Consider the following 17,944-nt stretch of genomic DNA (forward strand, 5'->3'; position numbering starts at 1 on the left):
AAACATTCTTTACCTGAAATAAATAACACACACAAAAAAGTAAAATGGCTGCAGTCATGAATGAGATATGCAGCTGAAAGTGTTCTCAGCTAAGCTCGAATGTCCCCCAGACAGCACACCTACATTTAGTATTGAAAATTACTTCATTATTCTTTTTTTTTTTTTTTCCTTTTTTTTAATAAAATCCTCTAGTTTGAATTAACTCTGCTTTCATTCTCAAATTGATGAACAGGATTATTGACTCAGGCACTGAGCCGCTAATGTTTTAAACGCATGTTTGGAAATGCTTTCAGGTCGGTTATGACAGTCAGAAAGCTGCCTGGAATGACAGGCCCAGTTTAACATTTCTCTCACATGGCATTTCTGTACAAACCGCGACCATAGCTGGGTAGGAACCAACGTGTTGTAAGCGGAATGGTCGGAGCGAAGCAGTGACGGAACGGAAACCAGAGCTCCTCCACTTCCTCGTGTAGTCTTTCTGCCGCTGAGGCAGCGCGAGGTGAGTCCAGCCCGCAGAGCGCATTACCCGCTGCGTCCTTTAGGAGCGCTGTCCACACCTGAAGGTGGATGAGTGTTCTTTTTTATGTGGCGAGGGTCAGGCGATCATTTCACTTGTTTTAATGTGTCTTTGTTTCTATTTTTATCATTATTATTATTATTGAACGTCGCCTATTGTATAAAATATGTATGTTAAAAGAAGCAGCTGCTGTAATTGTTTATTTCTATCAGACGTGTGACCTCAGAGACATTGACAGACTTCCGGCCTCACCTCCAGCTCAGGCACAGTGTGGAGCTGATGAGACACTGGAGGCTGAGGACAGGCAGAGTGAGCCCTCTGGTGGACAGACCATCATTTCTTTCTCAAACAGCCAACTCAGTCTTGGAGCCCTTCTTCATCACATGACCACTGCTGTGTGTGAGCTCCTCTCCACATTTTCCCTTCTTTAACTTGCCTTTGACTTCCTACATATTTGGGAGTTTTCTTTTTGGCTAATGCGCTTCCTCGTCTCCCTCATTTTGTACCTCTTGCTCTTTCATTTAGGTCCGTCATTGATTTGTGGCTGGTCTGTCACTGACTGTCCTTGCTGTCCCATACTTAATGCTGAGGGCTGTCCCCAGATGTCCCTTCACGGTCCAGTAAGTGTCATCTGATCTTTAACATCCATTTCATAAAGAAAGAGCCAAACACAGTTTGAATCATTGCACACATGTATTTATGAAAAAGCACTGAACGGCAGACAAAGGGTGGTTATTTGTTTAACATATGGCTTGATACAGATATTATAATTACATGGTGAAATATAAATGGATTACATTGAACTGAACAGCTGTGATTTTTTTTTTTTTTTTTTACAAGTTAACAGAAATATGGCAACCATCAAGGCACGTTAGCTTCAAAACATCAACACCGCGGTGAATTACACGTTTGGCTCCAGGTGTTTTCTCATGACAAGTCTGTATCACGTCTGTCCACTCAACAAAGAACAATGAGCAACCATGATACAGAAAGGAGGCCGGATTAATCAGTGCCCTAAGATGCTTTTTTTGTAAGATTCACTTAAGATGATCATTTTTCCATTTTTAAGCACTGCACTGAAAGGTGCTTGTAAAAACATACACAATAGATTCTTAAGGAAAGTAAAATACTGAGTGATTCCCCGCAGTGCAGCAGGAACACCATAAAGCTGCCATGTTAATGCTGTCCTTGCTCGTGTTAATCCAAACCGTTAATGCTGTTTTTGTAGTGTGAATATTTTAACATGAGATAAATGCAGCCAAAACAGACTGAAGAGCACAAACAGGACACAGACACAGCAGAGTAAACATCTGGATGTTAAAATCTCCACATTCTTGATTATAAATCCTCTGCTTGGTACATTTTCATCCTGTTCAACGATGAAAGAAACCATCTCTCAAGAGACAGGTAACAGCTGAAGTTAAGTGTTTCCCTTATTTCCATTGTTCAGGACGTCTGTGTAAAGGAAAATAGACTTGAAGAACTTCATCAGAGCCCTGAAATGCACTTACAGATAAAACCGTGCTAATTTGCAGCGAGGACACTGCGAGGACATGGCTTCCCTTAAAGTTGTGCAGCTCTAAAGGATTGATGAAAATCTTCTTTTAAGACGCTTCATACAAGAGGGCACAACTGGATATATATGGAGACACTTTTCAGCTGTCAATTTGACGTGAAGGCACAGGAAACTTTATAAGGCAATATATATTTTAGGGTGTTCCTATGGGTGAGGACTGCTGCAGACTGACTTGAGCCTGTGAGTGAAGGTCATAGTTTTACAGCAGGTGTAAAATCTGCAGCAGACTTGTTGGAGGCCATTTCTATTCTTCTGCTGCCTCCAAATGAATTCATTTCAAAGGTTTGAAGAAGTCCATCAAGCATAGTGGACTCAGGCTACCTTCAGTAACTTGTAAAGTCAGTTGATTGCACGTTGCATTTACCACTGCAGGATGTAAATAAATGGAAGCTCAACAAGTTCTAGGAATATATTTAACCTGCCAGCAGAGTAAATCTAACCTAAGACAGGCTGTTTCCTGATTGCGATTTCTTCTGCTTATTCCTGACATGTTAACTATTGGTCTCATATTCTGGGATCTGAGATATCTCTGCATCCCAAGTGGAAAGCATTCTCCATTAAAGCACATTTATACTGCACACAGATGAGCACGAGCCACAGGCTGATGTACGATTCTAGAGAGCCAAAGCAGCTGGTGATACAAATACAGCTAGTACAGTGAAAACATACAGAAACCACATTAAAAGTGTCTTTGAACAAAAACACGTTGTTTTATCCGTAATAAGAATTTGAGGGGACAGCTGTGTTTTTACTTTGAGTGATTCTTTTTGAAAAAGTCTCCACTTTACCAACATCAAGGTTAGAAGGATCATATTAAAAAAACCCTGTCCATTTTTTTTTAGGTGTTTAGACTTGGGAAATATATGAGTATTCCTGGCTGAAAACAAGGAAGTGATGACATCTGGTTTCCCTTATAAAATATATTTCTTTGGCTATTTGGATTTACTTGACCAATCCTCCTCCTAGCTGGCTCAAGCTCTATCCCCTGAAACGCACTTGTGGCTTTATACTTCATTATTATTATTATTATTATTATTATTATTATGTATCTTCACTGAAAACAGACAGGAAACAACTTTTAAACATTACAGACTGGACAACGTACATAGGATACAGAGTGATACAAAACATACAGTATGCGAATCTTGGATAAGCACTGATACAGGCAAACTTTACTGTATTTTGCCCTCCCCCTGGATTTGTTGCAAGAGAAATGACAGCATGGCTTGGTTCTACTCTGAGAGGTTCATGGTTACATCACGAGCAGGAGCGGCAAATATTCCATTGCATTCAGCAGAGACTCTCTGATCCTACTGAATAAAGAAAAGAGGATGGTTAAAGGAAGCGGGCTTTTGTTTCTGTTTCTTGCAAACAAACAAAAATGAAACAGTAAATGGAAATATAAAACACAGAAGATGTAAAATAATTGTTTTTGACTAGTGAGAGTTTTGTCAATTTAATGCTAAAAGGAAATCCAAGGAAAATATAAAGAAAAATGCAAATTGATAAACATATATTGATATTAATCACTGATGCAATTATCATGTTCAACTGCCTCTTCAAAATCAGATTTCTGTTTTGGTTTTTCACTCCTTTTCTTTATCACATTAAATTAGCACTGGAACAACAGACAGTGTATATATATATATATTTATATTGCTATATTTTTCACTTTTTAATAGTTTATTTTTAGAAGATTTGTCATGCACCAACATCACCAAAACAAATTCCTTGTATGTGTAAAATCATACTTGGCAATAAAGCTTTTTCTGATTCTGACAATTAGTCAAGTAACCAAACGTAGCCTTGATGACAGGAAATGTAGCTATTATTTGGCTGATTGGAAACTATTTTGTGATTCCAGCTAATTATGGTCTGACGATAAGTATTTCTCATTTATTTTGTCCTTCAATTTTTCCTTTTCTACTTTTCTTGTTGGGTGAAATCATCCAGAACACAGGGGGTCGTGCTTACTTGTGTCTGCCTGTTGCATTCCAGGTAGTGCTGAATGTTGAATGTGTGCTCCGTGGAGGACATGCTGGGCAGGGCGGTCACAGGACTGATGGTGGCGTTCTCCTGGTTGATGGCTGATGAGCCCACCACAGGCTCACTGTGGCTCAACTGGAAGTAGCAGGAACCTTGAGGAGGACTCTGATCCAGAGACGCGTCAGCCCCCCTCAGGCCCGAAGACCTTGAGAAAGCAAGGACGTCGCCTCCTACTGGACTGGAAGAAAAGTGCTGATTGAACATGCAGCTGCTGTGAGTAGCGTCCTGGCCGCATGCCAGCCCTCCCTGCTGAGTGTGGTTCAGTCCAGGGACACTCCTTGGCCAAAGGCCAGCACGTGGGAATGTTTGGCGTTCTGAAGTTTGGCTGTGGCATGCTGGTCTCAGCTCATGTCCGTTCTGCATGATGCCAGCATGAGGCAGCTTCTGTTGCTGGCTCTGCGGCCACTGCTGAACTTGGTGGTTGTGCGTTTCCAAAGAGGGACTTCCTTGCAGACATGTTGTGGCAAAGGGAATGGGAATATTAGGCGTGTTAGAGGAACTGAAGTCATTGCAAGGAATCAGGGGTGGCAAAATGTCCATTACACCAGGTCCTACATTGTTTGGTTGTTTAACAGAGCTCTGCAGCAGCTGCCCATTTGCTGCCATTGCAGGAGCTTGGAAGTTGTTCTGAGGACATAACAGAAGTTGGCTGGACTGTGTCTGTCCAGAAATCCCCTGAGGGCAAACCATGTGGCTGATAGATGCCTGATCACAAGACTGAAAAAGGGCTGAGGCATCATCAGCTGAGGCATCAGGAACAGTGAGCTGTGGGATCTCTATAGAAAGGCTGAAAATGTCCTGGAGCTGCAGATGTTGAAGGTGGGGCTGGTTAGCCTCAGCTGGAGTCAGGGGAGCATGGTGGGGGAGTTTCTGGGTGCTGCTGAATATCTGAGCAGACTCCTGTTGGTCAAAGTGGATACCATTCATTGGAGAGTAAGTACGGTCAGGGCTCGGTGTCTGAAACAGCTGTGGCTCACAGAGTCCAGTGGCCGAGAGCTGGGCAGCCTGAATGAAGCCGTCCTGCTGATTATTGTTGACTGCTGCGAGGCAGGCGGGAGGCAGCCGGCTGTCACTGAGACAGCCTTCGCCCGTCTCCTTGAACAAAACAGTATCAATGTAGTCAAATAAGTCATTCGTGAGAATGCTGTCCAGCTCAGAACTGACATTGTTCTGCTGATCCTCATTCTGACTTAATCTCTTGAGGGTGTTTTCCCACTCCATCAGCTCTGTATCAGCGACGTCAAGATTCTGCAACACTGAACAGAGGTCACCATTTTGAGCCATTTTTTCCAGGTTGTCAATCATAGTCATCACAGAGTGTTTGGCCTCGTCTTTCACTACAGCAGCGTCACCTGTTGTGACTGACGTCCCACTTTCACTGGGAATGCTGACGAGGGCCCGGCTGTCCATGAACACTTGATCCACAGGTAGAGGGGTGTCAATTGTCTGGGTGTAGGCTGTTTCATCCTGTTTCAGGAAGGAGTCCAACAGAGAGCCGGGGGTCACATCCCTGTACATGTCATTGTTACTGAACATTTTATTGAACTGAAACTGTGTGATGTCCACTGTGGGGCCGGTGTCGTACAGGACAGCCTCTCCTGTGGTGCAGCTGAAAGGAAGCTGCAGCCTCCTCTGACGCAGATGTTCCTCACCCTCAGCATTTCTGAAACAGGCCAAATTTGCAAACGTTACATTACTGCCACCAAGATCAGAGTCTTATTAAGCTTAGTAAGAGACATTGTTGAGCAGATGTTATTCTGTGCTATTGTTTCGTCCTGATTGACAGTGTGCAGTGGCTATCTAATTATATAATTTTAGCAAGCAATTGAGCCACAAACAGTGAAGTTATTAAGGATCAAACACTCACGCTAAAGCTTTCTGATATGCAATGATAAATTCGGGTCTTCCTCCTTTGTAGATCAGCTTGGCATTGGCCTTCACCCACACCCAGCCGCCCGACTTACTCAGGAGCCGGAAAACAGTCAGACCGCTCTCTCCTGTTTTAATCACTTTGATATAAGGCAAAAACAATACAATGAGAGGTTATCACTATGCTATTCTTAAAAATGGTTTATTCACCTTGTACTTTAATGGACAGTTCTTACTGCTTTACCAGAAGCGTCTTCATTTACAAATAACAAATAATACAAATAATTATTCCAAACTTAACAGAAAAATTAACACTTGGACTTTCTAGCATGACAAGAACTACCTATAATGAAAGAAGCCATCGTTGGGAAAAATTTGTCTGACGTGCACTTTGATTATTTAGTTTGGCCCATACCCCTGGGGGTGGGGGTTTATGACCGATACTGCAGCCAGCCACCAGGGGGCAATCAAGAGGTTTTGGCATCTCTTTTGAGGAGTTGACAATCCCTCCATCCTTATAACAGTCAAAGGTTTTCACACTGGAAACTATCATCTAAATATGCTCTATCATGTAAAACAAGTGCTGCTATTAGCTACAATAACAAAGCATATGTATTTTCTAAAAACTGATTTTTCTACATTTCAACTTAGAAGCAACTGTAGATACTGATGCTGATGTTGTTGCATCACCATCAAATGCCAAATAATATTAACATTTGATGTAGAATTCATGTCGAAATTGCAAACATACTGCGGATGTGGTTGTCGGCACAGTACATCATATCGGCTGCATGGATGAACTGGTAGCCAGAACCTTTCAGACACAGTTCAGTCTCTGAATATCCCAGAATAACTTTCCCCCTGCAGAGACACCAAAGAGAAAGACATTCAAGTTTGCTCTGCAGTTATAAACTTCCCAGCAACAGTTAAAAGAATGAGTCAGAGTTAAGTGTTCTGGGAAAACTGGAAGATGTTTATTTAATAATTATTTTCTACCTGCTATCAATGCCCAAGGGCGTGAAGTCCATCTTGTGCTTGCTTTGAAAGAGGAGCATTTTAGCTCTGATCTCCACAATGGCTGAAGGCTGGACAGGCACTGCAATGCTGAACAGTGCCAGCTGAGGTTTGTCAGGGGCCACGTTGTCACTCAAAACCTTCTGGCCATGGAGGTACTTCAGTCGCCCCTGGAACTTCAGAGCCTGGTTCAGGTGAGAAAACACGAGGCTGAGATATTGATGGGCTTGGCATGGAAACAGTTTAACAAGGATAACACGTTTATTAAAATGACTCCCAATTTTTCATAAGCACTGCATGAAATGTTGTCTATGAGATGAGTTTTTCAATTCAAGCAAAGCCACATTGTCCTACATTTTGGCAAATTTTGACATTCTAAAATGTACTTGCCAGAAATCCAGAGGAATTGTCCAGAAGGCAGCGGAAGCGACACACAAAGTTCCTCTCCAGGAAGCATGAGTTCTCCGGGGGAAGCTGCTCAGGATTGTACATCACTGCAGTACCACAACTCTGCAGGCCTGAGAACGCAGGTCGGATCAGACAGTGCATATCAGGACCATTTAACTGAACCATGAACCGCTGATGTCAAACTCACGTCTTACTCAAACAGAGGGGTGGAGACAGACCTCAAGTCCAAACCTCAGGGTTAAAATCCTGAACTGATTTTTCACTCACAGTTCTTACCATCTCCACTTGTGCCAACAGTTGTGGGATTTAGAGCAAAGTGAAGCTGCTGTCTGAACATGGCCCTGTCATCAGTATGGATGAGATCAAACACACTCTGATGAATCACATCCGACTGTCGGCAGAGGAGAGAACACAACAGTTCATCAACAGTTCAAGACGTTTGGACATGAGGTATTTACCAATTCAGGCTCGACCTCTTATCAAAATATTGGTGGTGAAATAGAAGCAAAGTATTTAGCCATTTATTATCTAAACCGTGACTGTTGAGAGCATAGTGACCATATGAAATGACAGCTCAAGAGTGGTTCATACTGTGGGAGCGGTACAACGAGCTACTGAAAACTTGTTACTGATGCATACACTTCCATACAGGGCACGAGGGGTCACTGAATTGTTTGTCATATCAAAATGGTATGAATCATAAGCTGCAGCTTTCATTCCAAACTAAACGCACATCTATGTTAAACAGCCCTCTGTTGACTTTAAATAATATGTATTCAAGGAAGAAAATACCAGATAGCAGAAACCTTTCAGTTGGTCTAAGAATGAGTGTCTGACACAAAAAGAATGTTGTATCTAATATTACTTTAAGATGGCCTTGAAGGCCAGCTTCTCACCTGATGAAAGCCCAGGTAGTCCTCGATCGTGGGAGAGACATAAAAGACAGTTCCTTCTGACGTAACCACTATCACAAACCCATTCAATGCCTGCACAGGGAACAGACAGTCAGTTTCTTAAAGTAGCTTTAGAGTACATGCAGGTCAGGTATGTTACTGACACACAGACTGAGGAGGCATGCATATAGTGTTAAAGGACAAACACACTGCAAAATAAATCATTATGTAACAAGAAGGGAAAAGCTACTCTTTGTTTTTTACCTTTGTTTCATTAAAATAATATTTTTAAAGTTTAATGCAACAGGTTGTTCTTTTTGAAAATGACCACAACGATCAAAATGGTGAAAGTCTATCGATGTCTTTATTGCACATTGTTAATGTCGACAGCTGCTGCTTATCAATGGCCCTTTGTATTACGTAATCCCTACCCGCCGTAATCATAATGCAGGACAAAGTGTGAAAATGTCCCTGACGGGTGAGAGTAAATCAATAAGGTGCAGGGCATTTGACAAGCGTGGCTGAGTTTTGGCAAGAAGCACGAAGAAAAGCTGCCTCACCTGTCAAAACTTCCTCCTAAATGGAAAAGACCTGGATTAACTGTACACAACACGACTAGCGCACAAATAAATAAAGTCTGCTAGCCTCAGGCTGTTCAGTCATCAATCAACCATGGGACGTTTTCTTCAATGTACAGCAGTAGCATTCACTGAAGCTGTTAAAAGGTGAATTTAGACCATTTTTAGAGTGCTTAGCTTTAATGTGTTTGTGCTCCTGCTGAGATCTTTGTGTGAGCTCTCTAGTGCTGTTTTCAGGCTCACGCAGTTATACAGCGTTGGAGGTCCATCTGAGTGGGTAAATGCACATCACATGACCTGCTTTGTGACACTGCCTAGCTTTGCTATTCACATTTAAATCACATTTAGTCTGTGTGCCGACTAAAGACTAAATGACAAAGCATGTTAGAGATAGATACCAAACCAAAAGGGAAACTTGATTTTATTTGAAACTTACTTTAGTACTTCATTTTATTAATCTTTAATTAGAACAATTTTATCTAATGCAATTCTGTGAAATATTGAGGTTTGGAAGTGTTTATGGACCTGAAGTGGCAGACTGGAGTGTCAGTGAACACTGACAGCAGCCTTATTGTACGTGCGTAGATCAAATGTGCATTTGCAACAACCCGTCATTCACGGCTCTCATGAAAGGATTAAAGGTAGCTTCACCTGAATAGCTGGACTCATGGGATTGGCACTCTGTGGTTTTGGTTGGCACTTGCACATTATAACAAGGGTGTAACACCAAAACATGCTGTTGTGTGATTAATGTGGCTAATTCTCAGTTTGAACTAAGGTGACCTCAACAATAACATTAAATTTGACTTGTCTCATACCTGGAGCAGGAGGTCCCCCTCAGAGAAGCCTGCGGTGTGCATGTTGTTCCCATTCTGCCCGTTCACGCTGGGAAACGTCAGACTGCTGTTACTGTTCTTCACAGTTGCTGCACAGACGGTGACAAAACAGAAGAGGGGTCAGCAGACGTTACATTCAATTCTTTTAAGGTTTGAAGCATTTATAGCTGCGATGTGATCAGGACTTCAACTGATGAAAGGCTTAGGTAGGGGACATCACACCCCTTTTCTGTAGGCGTTACAGGGAAACGTAATATTTTCAGTTATACTGTAGTTATATCTCTTTAACCAAGAGACATTTTTGAGACCTGCGGATGCTCCATCATCACCGGAGCCGAGTCCTTTCAAACTTCAACACAACAGAATTGTGCTGGAGACCGATGACACAAACACACAAATCCACCCCTTTACAACATTACCTGAAAGACTGCACACAACCGTAGTACCTTCTGTCAAAGCTAAAGCAGGTGTTAGCTGTACAAAATCTGAGACTTGCAACAGAATTAAGATTCCCTTTAATTTGATTTAAAAAATGTGGTTTATAAAGTACTTAAACTCATTTGTCTTCTCGTCTTGCAGCCCTAATGGACATTTTGCAATGTAGTTACAATACAATTTTTATCTCCTCTACTCCCTCACATTCAGACAGTACTGAGTAAGATAAACAATCATGTCTGAAATGTGGCTTTATAGTCATTTTCACTGAAATAAATTATGCCTTGGCATTTTTTAATTATAAACTACATTGTGGACATTCTACATGACAAAGCATTAATTAGCCACTCAATGTAATGAATGAGTGGTCTCTGGGTTCATAACTGTCAGTACTGTACTGTACTGTATATGCAGCAATGGGTCTTTAATACACTTTACTTGTCCCATGACAGTCGCATCAAATCTTGCCTTTAGTCATATTATTTATGTAGTCTCTTTTAAACAGTCCACATTCAAAGTACAGTATGTAGCTTGCCTGCTTATTAATGTAGAAGTAAAAAGTGTAATAAACTATTAGATGGCTGAGAACTTTCATGTGTATTTCATGTGCTTCAATATGTTTAAGTCTGAGCACAGCAGGTTTAATCTCTAAGGGCGATTGACACTCTGATTTTGTTAATATAATTAGGCCACTAACAAGGCCTGCCCACCAATCACATAAATGTCTGTACTCTAACTTTTTTAGTGAGTCCTAACCTTTATTTGTACCATTTGAGCAGTCCTGTGACTTAAAGAACCTGAAGTAACAGGACGCCACTAGCATTCATTTGAGCTGCAGAGAGAACAAAAGCAGTTTAAACAACCACTTCCAGGTAAGGGATTTTACTTAGACTAAGGCGTGTAAGATACCTTTGTTGCAAAATGATAACCAAACTCCAGCGTAGGCAGAAGTTGCATCACTTTGCTGATATTACTCAGGCATTGCTTGGCATGTCCAAACTGAATGACAGCCTGCACCAAATACAACTATTCAGTTGCACTGTTTGTTTTGGCTTTACCTTGGCATCTCCTGCCAGTGCTCTCAATCTCATTGTTCGTCATTATTTGTCATGTCAGGTTTGGATTGCTTCTCAAACTGAGAAGAATTACGCTATTATCCAAAGAGAGGTTAACATTGGAATTATTTTCCCTGTTTTTGGTTGAACATGGTTGCGTTGCAAGCTTTAAGCCTGAATAAGCCACAGCTAACATAAAAGTATATGTTGGCTGTGGGTAACACGCTGCTAGCCTGTTTTTGGCTTTTAGTTCATTTTGAAACTGGTGGTCATACAGGACAAGATTATCGATCTACATTCATAATCTGAATTGTAGATCATGAGTGTGCAGCAGAAAAAAGCAAAGTTTGAGTCAAGCTTCAACCGTTGTTCCCCACCAGAAGAGAACTGATCTGGCAGTCTGCGTATCTGCACACACACAATACATACACAAAAATAACACACACAAACACACTCTGTCCTCGTGCATCTGCCCCTGGGGGGTTTTGGTAAGCAATAGCCAACAAGAGCGCTTCCCTTATCTTGACGGCCACTACAGGAAAATCCCAGGATATGGCCTCTCCCAACCCGTCCAACCAGTCCTGTCACGCAATTTCTTTAAGGAGGGAAGGGGCCCCTGAACACTCCCAATCAAACCCAGACGCATACGTACATACTTACTGCCACTCTATGCCACTGCTACTATTCAGACAGTTTTTACACAAATACCCACACCTGTACAGCCTGACTATTGCACATCTAGACCCAACAAAGCTGCAGGCCTAACACACAATGTAATCCACGCAAACAAACACTATTATCATAAAATGTGAGTTACATGTGCAGCCACTACAGGATCAGTCATTGGCAGTCCTCACAAATAAACCATGACAGATGAAAATTAAAATCAAACATACATACGCAATTAACTCTTGCTGCCTCTGCCAAACATGCACAGGCAAACGTAGACCATGCCACTTCAAGGCCAAATCTGGATAATCCACCACATTCCTGTTGTATTTTTTTCTCTCTTCGCTGTTTGCATGCATAATAGGACCTCTTTGTGGCCATCTGTTTGTTTTCATGCTAGATTTCTTCCCCAGTGGTGAACACTGCATCGTTTTCTCCCTCCCCCTCTCTTCCAACTACTAACAGCATAACAGTTTATGGCACTGCAGAGTTGTTCGTGAGCACTTAACAGTTGTCAGTGTGGCTGCATGAGAAATATGTTTAATTATACTTGGCCAGAGCTTGACCAGAGGTTGGAAATACGTTCATGTAAGTTTATGGGAGGCAGCAAAGGAAGAAAAACAGAGATTCCCACCGACATCAAACATACACACCATCTTCATATCTTCATATAGCAGGAGAGGCGTGTTCACATATGACCAAAATGTTGTAGCACAATGTTTTTGAGTTATTTCACATGATTGTATCTGCATCAAAGACTGGCCAGGCAGAAGAAACAAAGTGTGGATATGCAAGTGGCTTAGTGTATCAGGTCAGGTCAGATACCTGGTTAAAAGTGAAATGTGGCAAACATCCCTGAATTATATACAGTAGATGAAATTACATAAATTCACCACTAAATTTATTTTGTATTACTTGAAGGAGGCTTCAAGTAATACAATAATCCAAGTATACTAATACAATATAATATAATACATATATATATAATAATACAAGTAATACAAGGCTTCAGTTGTGATTTAGAGAAAAGCTACTGGCTAGAGACACATTTGGTAAGAGAGGGTGATTACGAAAATGGATGGCAGAGATAGTATAAACAGTCATTGGCAGAGCATGTCTCTGCGCCTCTTGGGCGTGTTTATACTCAGCAGATTTGTCATGCTGGCTCATGTCGCCTTTCTCTGTGATACATTAAGGTCCATGTGGCATATTTTACAAAACGCATGACTTTGACTGAAGCCTCCTTCCATTTGCTGAGATACGTGCACAAACTTAGCCTCTTTAGTGATTTCTTGTTACTAGATGTTTTAGCTAATGCTCTACACACTGCCACCTGCTGTACTGGTGGGAATGTAGTAAACACATAAAATAGGCCTTTAGAAACCTTACAGCCAGCGTTTTTTTTCTTTTCTAGAAAGGCTAAGAAATATGGGAGATTTAGGGGAAAACACATATGCAGCCCTAGACATTTAAATTAATTATACTGCTGAAGGACTTGAGTTCACATTATTTTATTCACTCCTGATACAGGGCGACAGTCACAGAGAGGGGAAGTTTGCAGTGGGAAAATATTTGAAAGATCACAAAACTCACATCTGTCTAGCACCACTGAGCCTTCATTTCTCGGTGTTGTCAACACAAACAGAACACAAACAACTAACTCCAGAAACGTAGCAATAAACAAATACAAATATAAAAAATTAATAAACCAAAGTCGACACAATTACAGGTCTGCACTCATTCCTGATACATACATACTTTTGTGTAGCTGCAGTCTGCTATGGTGAGACCTCTGACTTGCTATGTGAACAGTACAAGTCGACAGCTTGAGAAGGAAGCATCCGCTTGCTTTAGAGGTGGATATTACACTCTTCTCACTCAGTTCAATTCAAAGAGTCTTAGTCACTGACTGCAGTTCCTCTTTTTCTCAATTGGGACTCACAAGAACAGTTGGCCAATGAAAATAATCATATGAATGAACAATGAAGTGACACCTCTGGTGTCTAACAGACAAGTTTAGTGATTCTCTGACAACTCTGGCATAACATCTTGTAGTCTGGCCAGTGCGCTGCTGTAGACTCCAGGGAATAGTCAGTCTGGAGGCCGTGCGGCTTGATGGTGGGTCCTCAAGCAGAGAGGAAGGAGCTGGACAATAATCAGTTTATGCAGGATATACTATGAATTATGGAGAAACCCCAGGTCTCTGTGGTATTTAACAGAGATTAACCTGCGACACCCATGAACCCCTAGACAGTAGTAAGGTTTGCCTTTGACATCTGTTTACTATTAAACAAAGAGCAAAAGGAAGAACTACAATTTATATCTCTTAACTGATGGCTAAAACTGCCCACATAACATATTCAACAGTAAAGACACACACTCAAGCAAAACATTTTTCAGCAGCGCTAAAAGATTCTTTCAATCCTTTCAAGTCCTTTTCAAGCCATGGTGTAATGTGACACCAAGAGAGGCCACTTTCCAGCATCAAACTGTGGCCTCCTGTTTCAGAAAATAGGCCATTATAGGACTGGTTCAACACAGAGCATGCTTCTGATGCAAGATTCACTCCAGGCAACAGTCCTGTCAGTCAGGGAATGAGGTAGCATTTAAAGGATTTGACGTCTTTTCATCATGGGGTAATTAAGTGAAATCCACAGAAGTATGAGGGGCGGGAGTTTGTCCACATGCAATCCAGTCTATTCACCGAAACAAGTAAAGAAAAACAAGAGTAGTTGCGGCTTAAAGGAGCACTGAATAGTGAGCATAAAATGCAGATATAACTGACTTAAGCCTTATTTTGGGCAGTGTTTGGTGTAGCAAAATGATAGAAAAGTATATTACAAACAATGAAAATGAAGTTGAACCAAAAAAAGAAAAAGAAGAAAAGAAAAAAGAATTACTAAAATAATATGTATGTACACAGCATCTACTTCAAAGTATTAGCATGTGGTATGGAGCTGGGACACACTGAAACTAAGGAGAGAAAAAGGAAATGCTGTCACGGGTTGGAAGTCTTCCAGATTCAGAGAGTATAAAGCATGCCAGCAATGCATAGGGGAATACTATCTTGATTTGAAAACATTTAGTTCCAGTAGATCCTGTAGAGAGATCTCTGTTCTCACGCAGATGTACAGGAAAGGGCAGAGTTTGCAACAAAAAACAGCCAATGAACTGGGTCACAGTCCATAGGTTCAACCTCCCATTAGTCTTTTGATTAATGTCCCTGGTTACTTCCATGACTTTAGGGGAAGGAAACAGCCTGAGTTTGTTCATGATCAGACAAGAGTGTCAACTAGGCATGTAAAGGAAAAGATGGAAAGAGCAGCTTTGGATGGAAAACAGAGGTTTACACAGCCAGCCCAAGGCTTATTATGCATATACAAGGGCTATTGCACAGTGGCAAGCTGATGGATTTCAACAAAATATGTTAAATTAACAAGATACAAAATCCTACTTTTATGTTCATTTTCCATTTACAATTATATTGTAGAACAGTTTCAGTTATACCACGTGTTTTTTCCTCTCATTTAATTCTATTTTCAGCAATTATGGGTAGTTGTTGCTGTGTTTATTATTGCGCCTTGTTTAGGGCCCCAAAAAAGCCTTGAGCCTGGCCTGTAGGTTTGAAAAGGTCTGTGTGCTGCTACACAAAAGCCCTGAGCAGACCTTGATGATCAAAATAAACAGTGATTATATGCTATTCAAGACACAATGTTTGTTTTGGTGGTGGTACAGTCTGGGGGCATGTGTTGTTTTTGTTTGTTTGTTTTTTTAATTAACGCTGAGCCATTTTTGGCTGTCTGGGCTCTTTTTATCTAACTGAAATGTAACATCAACAGTTTTGGATTAGGCACAGCTTTCTGTGTCAGACGTGCGTCGCTAAAATGATTCTCATCAGTCTGCAGGCGGTCAGTCAAAGCCGTCAGATAGAGACAGAAATATGAACTTTGCCTCCAACAACATGTCTAAATTTAGCCCTGGAAACAACAGATACGGTGTACTTGTTGTTGAAGCTGTTATTGGATGAAGATGAATACAAATGTTTAAAGAAATAAATGGAAATCTAATCAGAACTAAAAGCTTATTTACTGTCCTGAACACAAATCACTGTTTATATTTTCAAATTCCTTCTGAACCCCGGCAGATTTGAACCATTGTCCTTACATGAGTGTAATAATACATATTCTGTGTTTCTGATGCCGAACCAAACTTGAGTGGGACGGCAGCTGATTTTGGTTCAGCACATAAACAAACAACAGCATTTCTGGAAGACTCGAAATGTCACGGAAAGCCTCGGTGGGCGAGTTTGGCCCTGGCCTACAGGGAACCAGAAAAAAGTCTGGGTATAAAGGGAGATGTAACGCTGTGGTTTAAAGCTGGAGAGACAAACCTTACAGAGAATGGAAATTGGAAAAATGAAAAGCTGATTAAATCTCCCAGCGGTTTGTTGCATTCTCACGATATGCTGAAAGACGAGTCGGGAATCAAGAGCCAACAGGCAACTTCTGTTACTCCAGTAAGATGTCCTCTCCTCCATACAGTAGTATGATGCTGAGATGACAGGTGAATTATGCTGAGGTTTTTAGGGCACATGTAAGTAAAACACACATCCTTCAAAGAGTATCCTCATAATGAGCCCATCATCACTATTATACTCAATAACAAACAAGACCAGGCTGCCCCATGCACACGCTCTCTCCTCTGAGCTGCACATGTTTGCCAGGATAGAACATTGTTTTTGCCTCTTAACTCCCTCTGTGTTCAGATATCCCAAATACCAAATTATGTCAAATTATAGCACACGATATGGTGTTACCACATCAGCTATTATTACTAACAGGCCCTGGATGTTTTCGATGAGCATGGAAGGCCAGTCCACATTTTTCTCAAGTTTCGAACAGCATCACACAAATAGTCAGCAGCAGTGAGCCACAAGCCTTTCAAAATATCCAATACTGCCTCATATAGTCACGCTATGAGGCAAACCCGCTAGCTTGCTGGTAGCCATAAATAACCTGTTTCATTATCACGTCTTTAAATCTCATTCATTCCATCTGAAATTGCTTAGGTTTGCTCTTTTTTCCAAAGCCTTTTCTTTTCCTAATGATTTACGGGATCCTTATCTTAAACTCTAGGCATGTTCTCACTTGAACACACACTCACTGGCCTATGTTTTGACTGAGATAACCCCTGACAGCAGACACAGAGCAAAGACTCTATGTTTGAAAATCCATTGCTTTATACAACCATCATCTGTCTTAACATTGTGCAAATTCATCCTATCAAACGATACAGCTGAAAGTGGGGTTTTAGCTGAAGTTCATCATACAGTGACACATTAAGTCAGAGCGTTCTCAAACATTCCTCCAAGGTTTCCTCATCAACAGATCCTGCCTCTGCAGCGCTGTCTGTCTTCATTCATTCATTGCATTGATTCACCCTATTATGGAACAAATGGCATGTCAAAATCCACATCATGGCACATACCAGTATGTGACCACCTGTACCACAGCCAAAAGCAGCATAAGAAGTTCAACCATAAGTATTTTCCACACCACATGCCATATTCATCTCACTGTCTATCCAAAATTCACTCTTCGGATGAATGCTTGCTTAAATGGTTCTCCATACTGAGTGGTTCTAGCAGTTTGTGGCCAAAATGCTAACAGAGCTCCCAGTAATCATTTCTGCAGCTGCCTTTAGACAGGACTACTATCATCATATCATATCATTACAAATGACCTTTATACTCAACAGATAATGTGCATGCCAGATTTGCACTGATTAATGATTACTATGATTGTTATGAACTGTAGCAAACACTAAGTCCCATGTCATTAGGGCTTTATTCACAATCTATACTCAATAATAACTATTATTATTGAGTAATAATATTCAATAATAATATATAATCTGACAATGCTCCTTCTACTGTTCATAAAAATAGGTGCAACAGTAATATTACAGTCGGGGGTTAACCTGTTACTGTTTGTAGAGACTCAGGTTTGCAGTGTAGTTAGCTACAGTTTACCCCTAAATCATAGAATT

General features: G+C 41.1%; 1 protein-coding gene across 3 annotated transcripts in view; it reads right to left on the bottom strand.

The window, feature by feature from the left end:
• Positions 1-1,198: 1,198 nt before the first annotated feature.
• Positions 1,199-17,944, bottom strand: part of LOC139340107 (aryl hydrocarbon receptor-like) — a 28,233-nt gene continuing 11,487 nt past the window's right edge. The window contains exons 3-11 of one of the 3 annotated variants that reach the window (XM_070975725.1): positions 9,720-9,826; positions 8,327-8,416; positions 7,707-7,821; positions 7,413-7,540; positions 7,005-7,207; positions 6,760-6,869; positions 6,007-6,148; positions 4,068-5,802; positions 1,199-3,406 (exon numbers count right to left, since the gene is read on the bottom strand). In XM_070975725.1, coding sequence (XP_070831826.1) covers positions 3,404-3,406; positions 4,068-5,802; positions 6,007-6,148; positions 6,760-6,869; positions 7,005-7,207; positions 7,413-7,540; positions 7,707-7,821; positions 8,327-8,416; positions 9,720-9,826 — 2,633 coding nt within the window. In that variant the 3' untranslated portion in view covers positions 1,199-3,403. Of the gene's footprint in view, positions 3,407-4,067; positions 5,803-6,006; positions 6,149-6,759; positions 6,870-7,004; positions 7,211-7,412; positions 7,541-7,706; positions 7,822-8,326; positions 8,417-9,719; positions 9,827-17,944 lie in introns of all 3 variants that reach the window. The other 2 variants (XM_070975724.1, XM_070975723.1) reach the window with 2 other exon arrangements.

The sequence above is a fragment of the Chaetodon trifascialis genome, chromosome 12 (assembly GCF_039877785.1).
Source record: "Chaetodon trifascialis isolate fChaTrf1 chromosome 12, fChaTrf1.hap1, whole genome shotgun sequence".
NCBI classification, from domain to species: Eukaryota; Metazoa; Chordata; class Actinopteri; order Chaetodontiformes; family Chaetodontidae; genus Chaetodon; species Chaetodon trifascialis.